The sequence below is a fragment of the Centroberyx affinis genome, unplaced genomic scaffold, assembly GCF_046629955.1.
Source record: "Centroberyx affinis isolate AG114_WGS23_722 - 3 ecotype Tasmania unplaced genomic scaffold, CSIRO-AGI_Caff_v1 ptg002772l_1, whole genome shotgun sequence".
Taxonomy (NCBI): Eukaryota; Metazoa; Chordata; class Actinopteri; order Beryciformes; family Berycidae; genus Centroberyx; species Centroberyx affinis.
In genome coordinates this window covers 109341-132368 of record NW_027280930.1, presented here as the reverse complement: position 1 = coordinate 132368, position 23028 = coordinate 109341, and the positions used below count along the sequence as shown (strand labels likewise).

Sequence of the window (23028 nt, the reverse complement as noted above, 5' to 3'; positions counted from 1 at the left end):
CTCTGTGGCTGCTAGCCTCACCTTGGGCCTCACCAGGGCCTCTTACCAGGACTATAGGTCTGTCTGCAACAGACACATAAGCAGACATGACTAATGGAAGTGTCTGAGACGTAACCCCCCCCCAACACACACACAGACACACACACACACACGCACACACGCACGCACGCACACACTCTGTTATCTGTCTGCCCTGGCTTTTCTCATATGACTGTTAATCATTGCTGTGTCCTCAGGTCGTCCTTCTCATTTAGTTTGCTCCTGGTTCTGGTTTTTACCTCCTCCTGTCTGTCTGTGCAGACCAGGAACAAATATCAATCCAGAAAGTGATCAGCACTCGACAAACAGGGCAAAATCAATCTTGTGCTTACTTGTGCAGATTAAAAAAACAGCGCTGTAGTAATTGAGTTTTCTGATATCTTGGACTTGACTCCGTCTTGGCCACCGTTGGATGTCGACTCAACTTTTTCCTGCCTCAAAAAAAATTTTATAAAGATATGTTTTTTCTCCATATGGTCCACCTTGGTTTATTATATCCCCAACACTACAAACAATTTAAACGACATTTGGGCCACAAACGAAGGTTGGGCGATATCCGAAATTTTATATTGCGATACTGTCCCACCAAAATATTGCGATGTACAATATTATTGCCATTTTTTATTTTTTTTTATTTTTTTATTTTATTTCTGCTTAATTACATGAAATTTCTACGCCATTAATAATGTTAATAGCCTAGAAATGTATGTTAATAGCCAACCGATATTCAATATTGTGTAAAATATTGCGATATAAAGACAAGTACACTGTTTTTTTGCCTTTTTTGGTCTCGGTCTGAAATAGGACTTGACTTGCTCTGGTCTCGGTCTTGACTTGGTCCCGGCCCCCTTTGGTCCTGGTCTTGGGCTCGACTACAGCCTCGTTACAAAGTATGCACACAATGAAACCTGTTCACGTCTGTCGGCTCCGCTTTCTGTTTGAACTCGCCGCTCGGTATCTCTCTGCATTTATGGGATTTTCTATGTGCGTATTGCTTTTTATTCATTTTTGCTTTCATCTAATTGTGTGTGCATGCAGGTGTGTTTGCAGTAAGATCCTCCCTGTCCCTCTCTCTCTCTCTCTCTCTCTCTCTCTCTCTCTCTCTCTCTGCGGTGTGTATTGTTCATGTCCGTGTCCGTGCATTCCTCAGCCTCTCCGTACCTTTTCCCAGGCAGTGCATTTCATCAGTTATCCCTGGAGTTTAGCGCTCCGGCTTCAAACCAAAGCCCTACGTACGACCCGCTGACCCCACCTTCCTCTCCCATCTGGCCTTTTCACTCCACTTATACCCACTCACTCTTTACTGTCTCTCCTCCCTCTCCTTCTTTTCTTGAGGGAATTGCTTTTTTTCCCCCCACCGACAAGGAAATAGTGCGGTTTGGGGTTTAAATGTTCAGGGGTTTTCGAGGGTTCGGTTTTGACCTGGTCAGCAGAGTACGGTGCGCTTTGTGGCAGTTCACTTGGACAAATCCTCCCCTCTGTATTGACAGGAGCGGCAGAGGGATAGCGAGGCCGGAGCTTTCTTTCCTTTCTTTGCGGGACTCGCTGCTTTGAAGCCGCCTTTGTTCAGAGAGGCGTGTTTCAACCGGTCTGATGCAGATAGACCTTGCGGTGATTTGACCCATTCATGTACATGTAAAAATGCATAGCTCATAATGTGTATGTGTGAAGGAATATTTAAGCGGGTAAAGGGAACAGCAGATGAGATGCTGAGATGCGGTTGGTTGGTTTGGACTTCATTAAAGGCTGATCACATGGAGGACTCTAATGATGTATGCATTCAAAATACGTGTGTGTGTGTGTTTACATGCAGCAATATTACAAATTGAATAGCCTCCAGCTATAGAAAGCAAACCGACTTTGGCAGCTATGGGAGATAATGCATGTCTAGTGAATTACAAAGGGCCTCCACTCTCTTGGATTAGTGGAAATGCTAATCACAGCCATAATTAATCTTCTCCTAATTCCCAATTAAGCCCAAGACTCTCTCGGTCAGGCTTGTTGAAATCCACTTCCCCAGATACCCAGCAGCCCTCAGGCCGGCCAGGAGGAAGTGCTTCACGCCAGGGCCTGACTTCAGCTCTAGTCTGGGGTGAATCGGGCTGCACCGTGGCTAAAATGCTAACCTTGATTATTTAGCCTAATAAATGAGCATGACTGCTAACCACACTTATCGGTCTCAATTTTGGGAACATAATAAGGGAGACCCACTTACTGAAACGGCAAAGTTTGGTCATATCTGTGCTTGTGTTGTCGCGATAACCAATATACTTCAGTCCTATTTAAATATAATTGCGAAATATTGCATTCAGTATTGAATTTGATAAAAATTCAAGTGTTCTGCAAGCAAAAATTCCATTTGAGTGTTACCAGCAGAGGGCATATACATACAGATTAAAATTGTTAAAGCTACACTAGGCAATTTTGCACGTTGTGACTTCAAATGGCAGCAAAATTTGAACGATATTACCCAGAAATTTGTAAGATGACATCAGTGTTGCAGCCCCATTTTGTGATCTGAGAAGCATTTTCAACTACAGCAGTTGGAGTCAAACAGCTGCATCAAATAGTCCACCACCACTTGAACTGGATCCCAGTCCACCTAAAATCTGGTTGACAATTTGTTGGAATTTGGCCCACTAAGAAAATTCATTCACCAGTGTCACCTGAGAAAAGCAAAACTTCAAGGTCGACAGTTATTAAATGCGGGAACTGAAATTGTGATATATGGAAATAATATATGATTAATTGTGCAGCCATGGGGATTCACTGCTGATACCAAGTTCCACTTTAATTAACCATGACCCAAAGGTGAAGGTAACGCCGCTTTCACTGGACATTATAGAGCTTTCATTTGATTTGATATGTAACATGGTAAGAGGAATTCTGCTCCTCCATCACTCTGTTATAGTTGGTCTGATATCAGCATATTCAATAACAGTGACTATGTTTACATGGACAGCAATGATCTGATATTAACTCGATTAAGACAATAGTCTGAAATTGATTTTATTTTATTTTTTTTATAAATTTTACACACATTTTTTTATTTGCACGCAAAGGCCTCACCCCCCTCCCTCATATACTCCATCTCTAACCTCACATAGACATTAAAGAAAAAAAAAAGAGTTCATATGCAAATATGCATATATACATGCACACATATATCCACATATGCATATACACAGATACATACGTATGGATACATATACATATATACATACATCAAAGGGAAAAAAACCCAAAAAAAACATGACATGGCAGTATTATAGTTATACATGACAACAATAGACTGTAAACAGCATTTTCTGATTACCTTAACCCAAATAAGGTCGTCGTAAGCATCATCACATTAAGACATGTGGAGTATTTCATTTTTTTGCGTTATTGAAGGATATTTTAGACATGTATACACCTTCATCTGAGCAAACTTGTTTACAGAGTAAAAAGACGACTGACACCAGAAAACACCTATTAATCGGACTATGCTCTGCAGCATGTAAACAGGAATATGAATGGAATAGTTCCATAAACAAGCCATGTAAACCGCTTAATCAGAATATTGTCTAATTTAGAGGACAATAGGACAATAGTTGGACTATTGCTGCTGTAATCCCAGTATACCCTGGAGTACTCAGCGGTTTTTGTACTTCCAAAGTACACATGGGAATTTGTCTACAGGTCTAGAACACAAAGTACAAACTTAACATGATGACGCATCCTCTTGGTTCTCCAAAATTGCACTAGTTCTCCCACTAAGGTCTAGCCCAGCTGACTGATGGGTATTTAGGCTGGCTTCATTCAAAGAAAGGAAATATGTTTAAGTCAGCCTAAAATCGCTTGGAAGTGTTGATTTATTTTCCAGGGAATGCCTGGAAGATCACTCAAGATGAAACCAAAGCCTGGTCATCTGAGCCCATCCACACCTATCTTCTGTGAGGAGTGACCTTAGACTAGTATGGGAGGGCTTGGGATATGAATCAGATTAGAGCTGCAACGATTAATCGATTAATCGATTAGTTGTCAACTATTAAATTAATCGCCAATTATTTTGATGATCGATTAATCGGTTTGAGTAATTTTTTAAGAAAAATAAGTCAAAATTCTCTGATTCCAGCTTCTTAAATGTGAATATTTTCTGGTTTCTTTCCTCCTCTATGACAGTAAACTGAATATCTTTGGGTTGTGGACAAAACAAGACATTTGAGGACGTCATCTTGGGCTTTGGGAAACACTGATCGACATTTTTCACCATTTTCTGACATTTTATAGACCAAACAACTAATCGATGAATCGAGAAAATAATCGACAGATTAATCGACAATGAAAATAATCGTTAGTTGCAGCCCTAAATCAGATGGCTCATCGCTTAGGCCTTTTTAAATAAGATGGATGGCAAAGTCCTCACCATGCTTCCATTCCATCTCACTCAGTTCTGTACCAACCCAGCGGGTCTGGTTCATTTCTGCGTTTTACTGCGTAAAGTGGATTGGATGGTGATGGCGATGTTGGCTCTCTGTCTCTCTCTCTCTCTGCTCTCCGCTGTGTTTTATGTCTGGCACTCCTGTGACATTTGTAGTTAATTCCAGGCTCTTAATTGGAAAGCGGGCTTGTAAGCAGCGACTCAGGCTATTAAAAGCAATGTTCTAGCATGGTGCGTAGCTATTAATTGTAGTGCAGCCGAGGGGCCGGAAGGAGGCAGAGACGAATGAAGAGAGAGACACAGAACAAGCACAGGGCAAATCTGAATTAATTACAGCTAACCTTGAACAGTCACCGGTCCCACGGGACTAAAAAACAATGACACGCTGTACCTGTGTGTGTGTGTGTGTGTGTGTTGGTAACATAGTCTGCATAGTGAACCTCAGCATGAGCACATGTCTGAGTGTGCATTGAGAGAGAGAGAGAGGGAGTGTGTGTGTGTGTGTGTGTGTGTGTGTGTGTGTGTGTGTGTGTAGCTGGTTAATGGTTGCAGCGGGAGATTAAGGTAGTGTTAATGATTTAAGTGCTTCGTCCCTGCTTCATGTTTCCCCAGGGATTACATTTAGATTTTAGTTATTTACCCGAATCTCCTATCCAGGGCCACTAGCCACCATCACTGCCATCAGGTGTACCTGCTAATAAGGGCAGAGGACTCCAATACTATGCTAAGAACAAGAAGTGCATAAATAAAGGGGTCATCTTTTGAAATAGCCCTACAGATTGACAAGTGATCTCTGGGAAGTGCGGTGCAAAAACACAGCAATGGGGAATATGGATGGAATAACACCAAAGATGGAGATGAAATAAAAAAAAAAAAAAGCATGCAGTTCTTGATAAGCTGTGACCAGCTTGGCGCCTTGAGAAGGCGGGTGGCGGTCATGTCAGCTTTTGTCGCTTCAGTCTTTTGGCTTCAATCATGTAACTGAACTCCTGGCGCAAGAGAAAGGTTACTGTAGGCCAGAGGTTTTCAAACGGCGTGCTGCGGCACCCTGAGGTGCCTCCAGGCGGGGTCAAGTGCGCCGTGGAATTTTGAGACCTCCAGTGCATTTTACTCAATTCAATTCAATTCAATTCAATTCACTTCAATTCAATTCAATTCAATTCAATTCAATTCAATTCAATTCAATATTTTATTGCCAATTGATAGGAATTTGCCTCAGTGCAGCTCTTAAGAACAGACAAAAAAAAACAACACACATAAGTAAATAAAATATATAAAATAAGAACAGCAAAAACAGTTATCACATTTATACATTCAAACATACATAATATGATAAAGTCCTAAAGTGCTTTGTGCTGCTACATTCATTTTAAAGTGCATGTTGGCTAATGCTTGCTCTACTGCTACTAGTGCTTGTGCGTCAGAGTTCAGGTAACAAACAGCCTCAGGATATGTACTGTTCCTGAGGCGAGAAGTCCTGCACCTGTAATCTTCTTCCGGAGGGGAGGGGAGGGGAGGGGAGGGGAGGGGAGGGGTTTGAAGAGGGAGCTAGCAGGGAGAGAAGGGTCGGCGATCACCTTCTGCATCTTGCGTCTGATACATGCCTTCTTCATTATGTGGCTGGTGTTTGACTTCCCATTTCAGAGTGTGGCATATGGTGGTGCCAAGGAATTTAAAAGTGTCAGCCCTCTTCGCTATCTGGTCATTGATGACCACTGGAGGGAGGACCGCCCCACCCCTCCGGAAGTCAATTATCATTTCTTTTGTCTTAGCGATGTTTAAAACCAGTGTTGTTTGCCCTACACCACTCCACTAGGACCCCCGCCTCAGCCCTGTAGGCTGATTCATCACCGTTCCTTATCACGCCTGCCACTGTTGTGTCATCTGCATATTTAAAAATCTGCTGCACAGATTCAGAATGGGATACACAGTCATTGGTATATAGTGAGTACAGCAGAGTATCAACAGTCTCAAAACTAAGCCTAACATATTCAGATGTTCGCATTAATATTGCCATCCTTGTCCGTTGGTAATTATCTTAATTGTATTCATGTAAAGACCCTGACGGCTTACTATTGTTTCATTTAATGCTGGTTCATATGTAGGCATTTTGTCCACTTAACATTTGCTGTATGTTCTGAATTCATTCAAGTGTTATTACATAATTATGACCACTTTTTTACATTGCTGCCTATTTGATGCCTTTTTTTAGTTGCACACACCAGCGGAATTTGTACTGTTATATTATGATTTATAATTATTTCTGAATTCACATTAACAAGATTTGAGTTGGCCAATCCTGCTTATTGACCCCTCATAGAAGTGTGTGTGTGTGTGTGTGTGCGTGTGTGAAATATCTCTGAGTACAATATAAAGATAAGATATGTAATGTGTATATGTGTAATATGTGTTAATATGTGACTACACTAAGATGTAGGTGTACCTTGAGGTTTGAGTTTGACCTTTGGTGTGCCTCAGCCCCAAAAAGATCGAAATGCTCTGGGCTTTATATTCATTTATAGGCACAGAGCTGACAAGACAGATAACAATCCAGGCTACACAGCAATCTAACCCAGAGAAAAAAAAGCTTGGCTAAAATACAGACTGAAAAGTGAAAAATCACTAGATATAGCAGTGGTTCCCAAACTTTTTCTGTCAGGCCCCCCTTTTATGATATAGGAACATTTTCATATTTACATATTTACATATTTATATACCCACCCCCCAACAACTCTCAGTTGTTCAGTTTGTTTTCCTGAAAAGAATAAATAAAATCAACTTCCAAAAAGATAGTATAGATTTCAGTCAGTGCTTTCTGACTTATTTCTTGTGAACATTCTTGAATATCTTTTCACATTTAAAGTAAAATTAACTTTAAATTTTTCAATTGAACGTAGGAACAGTGCAACAACCCAGATTTCCCCACTTTTAACAGCAGGTTCTCTCAAACTGCCGATTTGAGTGGAAACCGCTCCTCAATGTGAACGCAATGTGGGGGGGTATTATGTCGCGCCCCCCCTGTAGATCCTCTGTTCCCCCCTCTAGGGGGCGCGCCCCCCAGTTTGGGAACCTCTGAGATATAGTATTGTTATAGGGGCTTAGTGTGTCTATGGTGTTGCCTGGGTCCAGACCTTTGAATCCGCCCACTCCACCAGTTGACTGATTCTGGTCTGGCATCGTGACATGAAACAGCGGTTTCTCGGTTGAAAAATGATCGGTCCAATGAGCGCCGGGGGGGACTAACGATTAGCCAATCAGCGCCAGGGGCGGGACTAACGCCGTCATCAAGCTTATGTCAAGCTGTGCGCCGGAACCACCGAGTAATAACAACAATGGCGACCGCTATAGACAAGATAGACGCTGCTATCCAGGCTGTTCTAAATCCATTAAAAGTCGTCGTACTTTGTTTTTACTTGGCTCCGTCTTGTCAAAGATGCTCTATATTTTCTGAACCGTCTCTGGTGTTGTCATGGCTACGCATCAGTGTCGACTTAAAATGACGTTACATTCAGGCGGATACGTCGGTCTCTAGTGGTTGGTTAGGGAAAATCGAATCCCCCTCCCCCACGGAAATCGGTTAGAGTGGAGGCAATGTCAGACTGAAGATGGAAATGGAGTGGAACGAGTTGACAATTCTGTCTGATATCAGGCAATCTGTGGTGAGTTTGTAGTGCTTTACCAACCAAGCTCAACTCAAAGTGACACAGCAGTGAGGCTCAGTGACTCTTTATTAAAGCGTCCACACATTTTTGGGACCGACCGACCGACAGTGACTTCTACTAGCTGCTGGTCACGGCTTCAAAACAAAACGCAGATCTCGAGGATCACCCTTTTCAAGAGAAGGATTTTCAGGTCCGGTGCAGAAGATGCAGAACGACTCTTGATAGAAAGCCTGTTCCATCAAAGCCGCAGCAGCAGGATTAGAGTTTCCACCAGCTGGACAGTCAGGCTACAGGATTCAGGTTTAAATAAATGAGCGTGATTTGATGCAAAATGTGTGTGTGAGCATGAGTGACGGTTTTGGTTTCGGATAAATACTACTAAAGGATGTTTAAGCTTAATGGAAAAAGGCACCCATACAGAGTTCAATCCTAATCGCTTCTAATTGTCATTGGAACACCAGTGCAATGGCAACAAAAGACTTTCGCTGATTTTAAAAGGAAGCTGATGGCTGTAGTTTTGAGTCCGCCCCCCCCCCCCCACTCACTGTCATTGGAGAAGCTTCAGAAAGCATCAACACGTCATAGACTGGCCTCACTTACTAGAGAATTCCCCCTTAAACTCCCTCCTTTGTTGATGGCTTCATTCACTGGACTGGCAGTGTGTGTGTGTGTGTGTGTGTGTGTACATTCTAGCTAAGTAAGACGGATAGAGTTCGGGGATATTATTTCCATATCTACTCACACAGCACTGTCTGCCACCATATGAATAATAGCTTCTTCTATGCACACTTGTGTATGTGTGCGTGCGCGTGTGTGCGTGTGTGTGTGTGTGTGTGTGTGTGTGTGTGCGCACACATGTACCATCATGAGCAGGGAATAAGACTAGTGTGTTTTACAGTTTTCACTTTAAGATCAGAATCGGGGGTTGAGCTGGATGAGTGTCATGTGGCCAAAACACAGTCTAGGTTCCAGTTTTCTGATCTCAAACTGATTAGTATACAGGGGGTGGCCAGAATAACAGGAACAGCTAACAATATGTGAATATTAAACATCAACTAAAGGAGTAGAAGAGCTTCAGTCCTCCTGGTCCTGCTGTCATCCTGCATCCTGAACTGTGTGTACTGGACTATTGGACCTTTCTTCAAGAGGGAAAGCCTCCAGGTCTTTGAGGGATGAAGGAGGTGGAAATCCACTTCCCATAAAGGTTCAATGGTGGGAGTCATCCTACTGTTCAGAAGTGTGGATCATCTTGGAATATGGGAACATCAGCTTCAGTCCTCCTTGGATGCTGTCATCAAGTCCTGGACTGTGCTGTTGCTGTTGGGACTCATGTTGCTTTGAAAACTTACTTTAAAGTGGTGATTGTCAGAGTTCTTTAATAGCTGACACATACTGCCTGCCATTCAACTTAAAGAGTAACCAAACCCCACCAAAATCTGTGGTGAAGCCTGACACCTACCTGCCACCTGCACTGGCCATCTGCTATTGGCTGGTGTTTGTGCCAGGTGATGTCACCTTCCATAGAGTACAACAGGTGGTGACATCGCCTGGCACAAAGACCAGCCAATAGCAGATGAGCAGTGCAGTACCCTACTTTTCACCATTAGGTGTCAGGCTTCACCACAGATTTGGGTTTGGGGTTCAGCAATTGGGGGTTCAGTTACTCTTTAATAAGACTGGCCCGTACAGCTGCATTTTTCGTGTTTTCATCATTTTGTCCACCCGCTGTACTTGATGCAGACCTCACTACTGGAACAAGGTGAATAAATCAGGTTGAATTTCTCCCTCGAATTGAAAAATCGAACACCTCTTTGCTTCAATTTGCATCACCGAGAACCCATTTGCATTCATCCTGCTCCGTTCGCCTCCTTCCTTTGACTTCACATGCATTCGCACCGACTCTGACGCACTTTTCCGTTCTGCCTGAGCTTAGTGTAAATCTTCCATTACCAATAGAGCACTTCCACTTCCGAAAGCAGACAGATCAAGTTGCCACTTCACCTGTCTCAACACACACACACACACGCACACACACGTCCGTGTACAAGGCAGCGGACGCTAATAGCTCCCATCATGCTTGGGTGTGTCTTCCTGTTCCGAAGTTGTCCTGAAAGTGCCAGCAGCAACACTCAGCTTTAATATCTCATGAGCTTCTCCTCTAAAGCATGTGAGCTAATGGAGGGGCTAAGAGCTTTACACTAACATTCTAAAGATACGTGTGTGTGTGTGTGTGTGTGTGTGTGTGTGTGTGTATGTGTGCGCGTGTGTGGGCATTAGCCAACAGCAGTTATGTGAAAGCCCAGGAGGATTCAACATGGATAGAAGTGCTTATTGAAGAGAGTAATCAGCCACTTAGACAACAAGCCAAGTCAATGTTAAGGTCTGAGTTGGATAATAAAGAGGCGGCAACAGTGCACTCAACGCAGTTACACACACACACACACACATCCACAGAACACACACGTAAATGCTTTGGCTGGTGTAGACAAATGCAAGCTCTCCCTGGCACTGACACTGTGAGACACACAACCCACAAGAGAGCGCATACACACACACACACACACACAAGTTCAGAGGTCACAGGGGTTTTGACTAGACTTTCCATAGACTATTGAGGCGGTGCAGGACTAAGTCATGTGTTTAACACATTGGCTGTGGCCTTGATAGCATCCACCCCTCTTTAAGCAGCCTGCAGGCTTTTCACAGCATTTTACAAGGCACTCAGTCTCTTTGGATTGGATATACACTCTATGTGTGTGTTTAGATTAAAGGAATAAAGTGGTTTACCAGAGATAGGGTAGGGGTCCTTGGAGGTCTTGTGAGGTAGTTTATTTGATTTTATTGGTGGAGAGGTGAGCGTTGCGTTGAGTGATAGCAGACATGCAGGGTTTGTGAATGTGTTATAATAATTAACTGTAATCGAAGAGTCTCAAAAGAGACGAGAGTATTCCAAAAACGAGACACCCGACTGTGCAAAATAATTGCTGACACGGAAAGGCAGAATTTGTGAGGGTTGGATCATCTGTCTTTTTGAAGTAGTTATTTAGTCATTATTTCAGTCTGGTGAGTTCTGGTGGCAGGATCTTCCTCCACATGGAACTAAACAGCCATTTTTACAGCCATTTATTTATCGGTTTTTTTCTACAGCCATTTGTTTAACAAGGTATTGCAGTCGTGGCTTAACCTGCAAACTATCACGTATTGAAGGATAGCAGGGGAACTCCTCATAGCAGGGGGTGAGAGAGACTGGGCACATTGTCAAAATTACAGACATCGTTCTTGCATCATTCACTCAGTCATTGGGTCTCTGCAGACTGTCTGCAGGCCTGAATACAGCATTGATATTCATCACTTCAACACAAAGCATTCAGAAAAAAAAAGCAAAAAACAAAAACGAATCATCTGCACAGAGGAAACTCTCTTCTACACCCTAATATCCTGAGACTCTCATGTCTCTCTCTTGCCTCGCTGTTTTCCTGCTTGTTTCCGATTACTTCTAACATTAAAGGGATGCGGCACACTAAAATCGCTCTTTTTTTTTTCTTGCTGAAAATGGAAGTAATTGGCCATGCGGCTGCAGTGGAAGAACGTTCTCTTGACATTACTTTGTGTAGGATTATTTTTTTTGCAGTAACGCCAAGCTCCTTGCCTCTCTCCAAGGGGGCGAGCGGATAAAAGAGAAGCTAAACCAAAATAACTTCATTTCAGCTGCAGACTAATTTCAGCTTGAGTCGAGTATCTTGACAACTAAAACACTGGCTATGTTTCCGCGCCATAGTAGCCTGTTTAATATGGCAATGAGGTTTCTCGTAGTCGTAATATGAGCCTACCAGGTTATTCTAGCCCAGTTATGATATTTACATGCCTCGACCCAAAACCAACCAGATTCCTCCCCTCATTTAACCAAGCAATTAGGGCTGGGCGATATGGACCAAAAATCATATCTCGGTATTTTTAGGCTGAATGGCGATACACGATATATATCTCGGTATTTCCTACGAAGTGGGCTAAATGTTCAGTTGTAAGTAGAGCAGGGCGATATGGACAAAATCAAATATCACAATATTTTTTACCAAATACCTCGATATCGATATTGCGACAATATTGTAGGGATGACTATTGGTGCTTTCACAAAATATTTACACCATGAGATTTTTGATAAATAATCATCAGTAATGTGAATATAATGACTAAGTGGGTAAAGGCAAATAATAGAACAGCTAGAACAGTCTGGTAAGTTCAGAAAATGACATCACTTTACTGTAATGCAGCCTTTAAAACCAGGAAAAGACACTTATGCCATATCACGATATTACGATATCCAAAATCTAAGACGATATCTAGTCTCATATCACGATATCGATATAATATCGATATATTGCCCAGCCCTACAAGCAATCAATGCAAATCCTCTCTCTCTTCCTCCCCCAGGAGTGATCTACACCACAGACATGCTGGACCGCGAGACCAAGGACTCCTACTGGTTGACGGTGTACGCCAGCGACCATGGCGTGGTTCCCCAGTTCGCCGCCATCGAGGTCTTCGTCCAGGTGGAGGACGTGAACGACAACGCCCCGCTGACCTCGGAGCCGCTCTACCGGCCCTCGGTGCCGGAGAACTCGCCGCGGGACGTTTCGGTGATCCAGATCCAGGCCCAGGACCCGGACGTCATGCCCGCCACCGCCGACAGGCTCAGCTACCGCATCATCAGCGGAAACCCGCAGAACTTCTTTACCATCAACCCTCGAACAGGTGAGCAGCTGGGCCGGCTTGGTGTGTGTGTGTAAGGTTTTGTCTTGCTAACAGACATGGTAGCTAGGTTCTTTGGATTGAACAGAATGGGGAATGAATGAAATGTGTTTGTGTGTGTTGGTCTGAAAGTTTGCCAGGGAGAGAGAGAGAGAGAGAGACTATCAGATTTCATTACATTTTAGTTTGAACATCTCCATCATCGCTTTAAGGTGGAGTGGCTGACATGATAGACGATACTTTTAAGTGAGCTGGCGGCTTCCACTAAACACTAAGCTGTATGGCGTAACAGTGTTCAGTTAGTTTCCTCTGGTCCACTGCAGGGCAGGTGGATTTGTTGGGCCAAGGTAGTAGGAATGGGTCATAAAAACCCTATTCCTGTTGGCAGGGATTGATCTCGACTTTTGTAACTGTAATTGTAGTTTTCCTGTTCACCAGAGGGGCCAGCAGAGATCCTGTAGTATTTTCATTAGGTCCTGCCATGTCTAAAATGCCTGTGGTAGTAACCAGCTAATGATCCTGCTGATGCTAGTTTTCACTGCAGTTGCTCTGGAAGATTGATTCTCTACAATACAAACTGCTTGTGGAAGTGTTTGGCTAGCTAGTAGAAGACTCATTTTATAGTTTCCTGGTTTCCCGATATGGTAAGCTGTGTCATTTTAGATTGTTTGATTATTTTTGCATATATTTTGTTGAACTTTTTCATTGTGAGTGGGCTTCAGTTTTCACACTTGTTTTAAAATAATGAGGTACATCATTAAAATAATTTGAATAGAGTGAACTATGTAGAGCTCAATAAGAGCAATGTTGTTACAGTTTCCACGCAGTATTTTATATGATTTTCTTGTTCTGTACACCCAAGTACTGTATTCTTTTTTTCTCTTTTCAAATGTGGCAAATTTTATGCTTTTATTTTGAAGGCCAAGTAGCCTGAATTTTGTTCTTATTCTAGTTATCTCTGGCTGGCTTGATGCAGCTTGTGAACCAAAGTCCACTTTTGCTGCAGAAAAAGTTACTTTGAGATTACTAAACCAAACCCATGGCTTCCAATACTGAGAGTATGGATTTCCACATCAACTTTTTTCCCACCAAATGGCCCCTGAGGGCCACCAGAGGGTGTCCAGTGTCATTTAAATACCCTCCACCTTTCTCTGTCGTTTTGTCCTCATGCTAGCTGCTTTCACTAGCAGTTCTATCTTTATCAAAGACATTAAAGGCCAGTTTGATTCAGTGGAAGGCAGCATGGCTCCATCCAGCTTTTTCTATCAGCCAGGAAGATGGAGATAGCCAAACTAGCAGGACAACATTTGAACTGAGAGAATCTCTCTCCTCACTGACAACGCGATTCATACAGATATTAGCCAATCAGAAAAGAGAGTAGGGCTGAACAATTAATCAAAATTTTATCGAAATCGCAATATGGCCTACTGCAATTTTCAAATCGCAGGAGGCGCAATATTTGTTAAAGGTGAAACGTGTCAAAATACCATTTTAAATGAAATATTGTGGTGCTGCAGAGATGTCCTGGCCTACACATCATATTCTACAGACTTAAGAAAACATCTTTGTTTGGTACAGATCCCCGCAAAAATCACACCATAATCATTTTAATACGTTTTTCAATGAAAATGAGAATAACGATGTAAAAATGATCATTCCCTCTAATATCACAAATCATATTGCAATTGCAATATCAGTCAAAATAATCGCAATTAGATATTTTTTCAAAATCATTCAGCCCTAAAAGAGAGTAGAGACTGATGGAAGTGAGGCTTTTTGTCCATAATCTGATTTAGCCTATGGCCATTTCTGGCTCATACTGAATATTTTAATTTGGAATATTTTTTTTTTTTTTATATATTTTGAAATGTGAATATTTGAATATTCGTTTGGACCACACACTCAATAGTGGACTTGTGCACAGCCCTACTAGGCAGCTGATTTTTTCAGGAAGTCTGGAGGTTGGCTTAGTTTGTTGATGCCACAAGTGAGGATAAGCTGCTGATGGATTGGTAACAGGTTGAAGTCTGTCTGTCTGTCTGTCTGTCTGTCTGTCTGTCTGTTAGAGCGAGGCTAAAAAAAAAATCTGAATAGGTGCCTGGCTTCATCCTGCCAGATTGTGAAGTCTCTGATGTGACCTACATGTTCCTCTGGAATCTGCTGCTTGTCTGTCTGAGTGCAGGGGGAAGAGGTTCTTCTTCATACAATTCCATTCAAATCACTATGTTACTGCATATATGGCTCTACATGCAATTCTACCTAACACTGCCAAAGTAATATTGTGTACCAGTTCAAGTAATCGTAAATAAACAGATGACAAAAATCAATAAATATCAGTGTTATCAGCAATTACAGACAAAAGAAACATTCAATTGTAATTCATTGCATGTTAATGCATGCAGTATGTGCTTCATACACATCTCTCTGTTAGTGCATACATTATTTGTCTTAATAGCATCACATTGTGGTGGAAGTAATCTCTTTGCCCTGCAGTCTCTTGCCTTTCTTGTCAGTAATGGGGGTCAGTGCAATTAAAGCTTGTGTGAGTGTGTGTGTGTGTGTGTGTGTGTGTGTGTGTGTTCGTGTGTGAGATAAGGAAGCTTCACACACTGGGTGTCACGTAGGCTAATGGAGTTTCCCTACATGCCAGTTATGTGTGTGTGGCTCTAGTATACAGTTCATACTCATACCAGAGTAGTATGAATCTTGTGCTTTTATGTGTTTTATGTCTCCCTTAATGAACTAGTGAATGAAGTAGTACTTTAGTAAGAACAGGGTCGGGTAGGTTACAGTTACTTGTTGCCTCCTCAAAATTCAGCGCAACCCAAGGATCTGATTACTATTAATTACAAATCACGTTGCCATATTTGAGGTGTAAAGGTACAGATAAGAAAAAGTGCAAAAATTACAACTTTCAGGAAATGTATTTCAGAGTATATCCTTTCTCTTGCAAAATTTCCCACAAGTAGTCATCTAAATTTTAGTGTCTGTAATCTGAATATATTATTGTTTTAGGAAATGTAACAGATTTTTTTTTCAACCCTGACTAGGAAGGATGCTAAATGTGACTGATAGAAGACGTCAGGTTAAAAGTATATCAGTGCATATTAGTAGCAGAGACACGACAGCATAAAGCACAAGGCACGCTTATTTCCATACAAATTAATGGTAAACAGGGTTGAAGTCCACTGAGGTTTTGTTGATGTTGTTAGATAATGTGACATATCTTTTCTCTACTAGTCGTGACATGATAAATAATTACAGTTTTCTGGTGTTCATGAGGGTTTTGCTTTGCTGCTGATGACACTTTAAAAATCTAATTGGAGGTAATTGGTCCGGCACTAGTATTGAGGGAAAATGTTGGAATCATGACAGCTGTAGTGAGTGTGTGTGTGTGTGTGTGTGTGTGTGTGTGTGTCTTTCCGTGAAGCAGCTTCAAAGATAGACTTGACAGGATGAAACAGAGGGGGAGAGAGAGAGAGAGAGAGAGAGAGAGAGAGGGAGAGAGAGAGAGAGCAATGGCTGGAAGGAGAATGCAGGGAGGAACAACAGCAGCTGCCGCAGCATTTGGGGGCACACACACACACACACACACACACACACACACACACACACACACACACACACACACACACACACACACTCTATGCATGCTGCATCAGACGCAGCTTGTTAAAGCTATGGAGATAAGGGTCGGGGCGGAGAGGGAGAGATAGAGAGAGGGGGAGAGAGACAGAGAGAGAAAGAGAGAGAGCTAATTGGCTGCAGCTATATTTATCTTTAATTTAGCCAAGATCCCTTTGCTTTGAATTATCATTTTCCACCCATTCACCACATCTCCAGCAACTACTTATGTGCCTCTCTTTCTCTCTCTTTCCCTGTATTAAAGTCCCAGTCTGTTTTTTTTGTATTGTCATCTTTCGTCCTCTACTTTTTGTCCACTCATCCTTTTCTGCCGTCCCCTCATAATCTCAGTCTCTTTTCCCCCCAGGTTTTTCCATTGACTCTTGCTAGTTTCTCCCGTTCTCCACCTATGTCTCTCTCTCTGTCTCTCTCTCTCTCTCTCTCTCTCTCTCTCTCTCTCTCTTTCTAGGCGGTGTGTGTTGAATATTTGATTTTGTGGGTTATGAAACATTGATGAGGGACTGCAGCTCATCCATACGCCCGTGGCACTCCTCCTCTCTGATTTACACTCTTTCACTCTGTCTTTTTTTGTTTTTTCCTCGCTCCATCTATGTTGTGGCCTCGTCTTTTTCTTTTCTCTCTCTCTCTCTCTCTCTCTCGCTCTCTCTCTGTTTATTCATTTATTTCTCTCTCTTTCCAACCTCCATTCCTCTTTTCTCTGGCAGCTTAGTGACCTACAGGGCATGAAACAGAGCACAGTGCATTTGTATGTAATGTAGTTGTAACTACAGCATGTTAACCAGCAGTGTCTGGGAATCCGCTCAGAGAGTCTGGGTTTACAGGCTGCCAGTTACTTCACATGGGAAGAAGCAAGCTCAAGACAAATATAGCTTTGATAACTTAAATTACTGAGAATAAGAAGCAAAAGTAAAAAATATATCTACATCTGCAATGTCATGTAATACAAAAGCACATGACTGTAAAATACCACTCATTAGGATGTTCACAATTAAAAAAGGTAGCATGTAGATGTAAACAAATCAAATACCATCACACTAACTTTCTGTTGGATGTAATGTCTATCACTCCTATATTTAGGGCTGCAACTAACGATTATTTTCATTGTCGATTAATCTGTCGATTATTTTCTCAATTCATCGATTAGTTGTTTGGTCTATAAAATGTCAGAAAATGGTGAAAAATGTGGATCAGTGTTTCCCAAAGCCCAAGATGACGTCCTCAAACGTCTTGTTTTGTCCACAACCCAAAGATATTCAGTTTACTGTCATAGAGGAGGAAAGAAACCAGAAAATATTCACATTTAAGAAGCTGGAATCAGAGAATTTTGACTTATTTTTCTTAAAAAATTACTCAAACCGATTAATCGATTATCAAAATAGTTGGCGATTAATTTAATAGTTGACAACTAATCGATTAATCGATTAATAGTTGCAGCTCTACCTATATTTACACCCAGTCTGGACATAAACCCAAACCAAACTACACTCATTTTTTGAGTCCATCAGCCTATATTGGGTTTATACCCAAAATAGTTGGTAGATACAGAAGATAGCTATGCCTAATAATGACGAAAAAGTAAAAAAAACAAAAACCTAAAAATCCAAATTTTGTTGGAATTTGAATTTTGTTGAACTACCAATCTACTTCAAACTGTACTGGTTTTACTACATGCTAGTAGGCTACTAGCATGCTGTAGTGCAGTGGTTCTCAGCGTGGGGTCCAGGGACCACCAGTGGTCCTTGAGGGGGTCCAGGGGGTCCCCAGCAAATTGATTGAATTGTTAACCTTCAGCATTATTTCATTTACAAGAAGTTAACACAATTAGAGAATGTAGAAGAATGATTGTATTGATCATAGTTTCTCTGTTATCTCTCTACCTACAATGCAGATAGTCATACATTTCTGGACAAAATCATATCAAACAATAAAAATATTCTCAGATTTGGGTCCGAGAGACAAAATCTCATCAAATGGGGGTCTGCTGCTCTAATGTGGACTAAATTAGGGGTCCTTGATATGAAAAAGGTTGAGAATCACTGCTGTAGTGAAACTACAAACCAACACTGCTAACCAGTGATGCTAATGTTGCTCCTCCAGGCCCTTTGCTCTACACTGCTAACAAATGCCAGGCTATATTTAGCCGTTTTAGCTAGCATATCAGTTTCATGTATTGTAATGAAATATGTAGCGCTAAGCTAGCTGCCTTTGTCTGTGTCTGAATTATGAAGCAATATTAGGCGTGGAGGAATTAGGCTGCACTTGACTGGTGGCGATGGTATTGGTTCTGCTTTGTCCTCCAGTCATGAAAAGCCCAGCTCAAGTGCAATGATTTTAATTCAGTCATGAAAAGCTCGCTATGAATGTCTAGCATGAGGACTGTCATTTTTTTCAGCTTTTAATGGTTCATCTAATTTCTTAGAACTGCTTTGGTGGTTAGTCCCACCCATTTCATGCTGGCCATAATGTGGAAGCATCTACTGTTTACGGTAAACTCGATTGGGTATAGGCTGTGAAAGTCATGAAATATTTTGAGTGTCACAAATTCTATGCCAAATAGAAAGTCTCTCACTTTCTGTCTCTGTCCACACACACAGACCAGCTTCCTTGTCCATTTTACTTTATTAGTCTGATAATAATCTGATAATAGTCTGCATGTTCAAGATAAGGAGAGAAATGAGAAACTCTTATTTACACCAGGTAGTAGGAGTTTTCAGTGTGGTTTGAGATTATTGAGCTATGTGTGTGTGTGTGTGTGTGTGTGTGTGTGCACCCCTGTGCATGATAGGTATATATGTATACCCTATGTGTGTGATTACACTCCCCCACATAATACAGAGAACATTTAGTATTTTATTGATGCTAGATGTAACTCCAGCCACCCTCCACCCCCCAGCCTTCAGTCCACAGAGCTGGAAAGTGCTGCAGATAGCGCTGCAGATATTGATGAGTTGATGAGTATGTTCATCGACCCATCATCCCTGGCTCTCCGGCAGCTCCCGGCTTCCCTGCTGGCAGTAATTTACTGCACCAATCCATAGTCCTCTCTTACCAAACCCATCAGCCCTGCGGTGCCAGCCTGGCTAAATGCCACTGTTAAATCCAACATTGGAGTACATGGAACTCAGCTGAATGAGTCAGAGTGCTCCTCTGTACAAGCGGCTATACAAGGAAACCTCTGTAAATAAATACCTGTTGCAGTGTATGGTCTCAGTCCAGTGACATGCATTTGAGATGAGACACAGTTTATACAGTAATGTCCTAAATAAATCTTCCTATCATCGATGTTTGATCATAGAATCAAGGGCTTCCAAGCCCTAACAGATAAAAAAAAAAAGATGAAAATTGTATTAGGTGATGAGAACCATTCACTTGAAAGTGCTGCAAATTTGGTATATTTATGTCACAATTTGCAGACTAAGAGCAACACAAATGGGTATTGACCAGCCAAACAGAAAAATGTTGAATAAACTACTGTAATCCCTGAAAGAAATTGGTTTATTGTTTTGGATTCATTTTTTTCTGTTGAAGTATATCTGTAAATATCGTCTCCAAGTATAAACTGGCTCTTACTTTTGTTACGTTCAATATGAATTATTTTAATATCCATGAGTGCATAGGCAACACAAGTAGACTTGTCATATTAATAAAGCTATTCTGATTCAGAGAGAAAGAAAGATGGGGAGAGCCTAAAATTCATATTGCATTATCCAGGCTTCCCACAGGTCCTAGAATATCATGGACTTTTAAGAGATGTATTGCAGGCAGGGAAAGTCAGGGAATTTGATAAATTCTCTGGGGGAGCCAGGGAATATTTAAAAAAAAATTATGAATCAGTCACTTTACAGGAATACAACTTGTTTTGCATACTCATTGCATTAGAAGGTTAGGGTTTGGGTTAGAAAAACTGAAAAACACTTTTAAGTCATTAAGGTGCTCATGGAAGAGTCATGGAATTTTACATCAGGACCATCGTGGGAACCCTGGGTATAATTTGAAGCATAGTTGATATCGGCATATATCACAGTATATTGTTTTTTTCTTTATTTCAACAAAATGCTTTTGAAGTTAAAAACTCAGGGATAAATACCTTAGATTCAATAGTTTGAAAGAGAGCCATGTCCTTGCATACACCTGTCTTTTCAATGCACCTTGAGCAATCAGAACTGTCAGATCAGATCTCAGATCAGCTCACATTGATGTGTCCACACATGACACTTGTAGATACAAGATCGGATTTGTTTATATTACAATATTATAATCAAGAAACGAGACAAGACAAGCTCTCCCTTTGGACTTTTTTTTCACATTTCTAGCCCTAGAACTTGCAACAGGCGGCAGTTGTTGAGGTGTATGCTTTATGCACAAATCATGTTCCTCAGCGCTCTTCTGGTCCCACTGGAGAAGGAAATGCGGTCCCAAGAATGCAGCCAACACTGGTGCAATCTCGGAACCCATCGTCTATCGGTCTGACGACGATTAGACTCTGGGGGCGACAGCCAATATTTCGGGGTTTCCGGTGTAGCCAGCGGACATCCGGGCCAAGACTTCCTCTTTCGTGCGCCGGTCATTGTTTACAGTCCGATTAGCAACTTGAGACGCGAGAATGGAGGTGGAGTTGAGAGACGACGTCTACGCCGGACTTTTTATAGGTGTTTTAGGTCCAGATGACATTTCGGCTAATCTCTATAAACAGATATCTGCATATGAGATGTCGTCTCTCAACTCCAACTCCATTCTCGCGTCTCAAGTTGCTAATCGGACTGTAAACAATGACCGGCGCACAGAAGAGGAAGTCTTGGCCCGGATGTCCGCTGGCTACACCGGAAACCTCGAAATATTGGCCGTCGCCCCCGAAGTCTAATCATCATCAGACCGATAGACGATGGCTTCCGAGATTGACACTGGTGGGAAACGCATCTCCGAAACGTACTTTCCACTTTGTACACCTCTAGCTTCGAGATAATCCTCAGCGGCGAAACACTCACCTTAGAGCCTCCGTGATCGTGCGTAAAAGAGTGGCCATGGCTCTTTGGTGGTTCGTCAAATGGGAAGCACGTCAGTGGGGGTGTGGTAAAGTAATGGCATTGCTTGCAATATCCAGATTGTGGCTGGATTTACGTCCACACACAACTGAGATACAATCGCAATGCGAGCCAGGCCACCATGTAGATTTTGAGATCAGATCTCAATACAGCCAAGATCCGACCTGAGCGCGTAAACAGAACTGCGGAGCGAGTGTTGGTCCTCCCATCTCTGCTCCACCATTCACTTGCTTTTTCTATTGCTTTCCTCATATCCCACAAGGTGTTTGGATTTTGAGGTGATGAAGCAGATTCCTATTTATGGTCTGTAGCGCATTCAGTCGCCATTTCTCCTCCTGCATTTCCAAATAAATCAGTGAAAGCATGACTGTCCAGGGCAGCTGGCCACACGATTGGCTGGTGCATCCCAATAAGGGCAAATTTTATGACAACAAATATTTGGACAGCATTTCCATTTCCAGGTCAAGTGAAATGATGAGGCTCTACTGGTAGACACTGTATCGTCAGAATCCATACCGCAGAGAAACGTTATAGCACTGCACCTTTCATAGCGTTAGTACCACCCAGCCCTAGGATCACCTGCAAGCCATCTATGTCTCAATACCTAGACTGGGGATGGCAGTTAGGTGAAGTAAACCAAAAGGGTTTTATCCCTGCATACGTGAAATGTAGATGAATCCTTAAGATTGGCATACACGCACCAAAATTGGTCTACTTGTACAATTTGATTCCCTGAACATTTTCGGCACTCCCCCCCCCCCCCCCCCATTTTTGACATGTCCATTTCAAGCAGATATGGAGGAAAACCCTCTACAGCTGATTGGTACTATTTTTGCAATGACTCCCAATTCTGAATATGTTCAGGACATAGTAGACCAATTTCGGTGCTTTTAAGGATTTGGCCTGTTTCTGGCCTAGTTCACCTGGGATACAGCTCCTTCTTTTGACCTTCTTTGGCACACGTGCATTCCCAGACAAGGTTTAAGGCCACATCCACACTAATATGTTTCCGCTTTAAAACAGCATTTTAAAACGATCCCCGTCCACACGAGCGTTTCAGAAATAATCTCCGTCCATACTAACACGCCTGAAAACGCATATCACATGACCATTCACGTACACTGGGCATGCGTGTGCCGGTGTAAACAGGAAGCAGTGGTAGTGTGGACGCTAGGCGTAAACGTAGCAAAAGTTAACGAAAACATATCAGTGTGGATGTGGCCTAAGGATTAAATTGACAGTAGCTTGTGTCTCATTAGCTTGTATGGGGCAGTCTGGCAGGTAATTTGAATTAGTTGTTGTTTTTAGTTGTCTTTTTTCCGTGTCTTATTGTCCTTCATAATCCTCTGTTGTCGGGCCAGTCTCTCCCTGCCTGCCAGCCTCGTCTTTCCTGGCTCATTTACACTGTAAGTAAATTGCAGGTATTGTGGCGGCCTTAATTCCCCCATTCATCACACAGGCTTCAGTA

At 42.1% G+C, this 23028-nt stretch overlaps 1 protein-coding gene across 5 annotated transcripts in view; it reads left to right on the top strand.

Moving 5' to 3' along the window:
• LOC139657866 (protocadherin Fat 3-like) overlaps positions 1–23028 on the top strand; it is a 148297-nt gene that overhangs the window by 31901 nt on the left and 93368 nt on the right. For all 5 annotated transcript variants that reach the window (XM_071535817.1, XM_071535818.1, XM_071535815.1 and 2 more), the window contains exon 2: positions 12556–12876. In XM_071535817.1, the coding sequence (XP_071391918.1) occupies positions 12556–12876 (321 nt within the window). The remainder of the gene's footprint in view (positions 1–12555; positions 12877–23028) is intronic.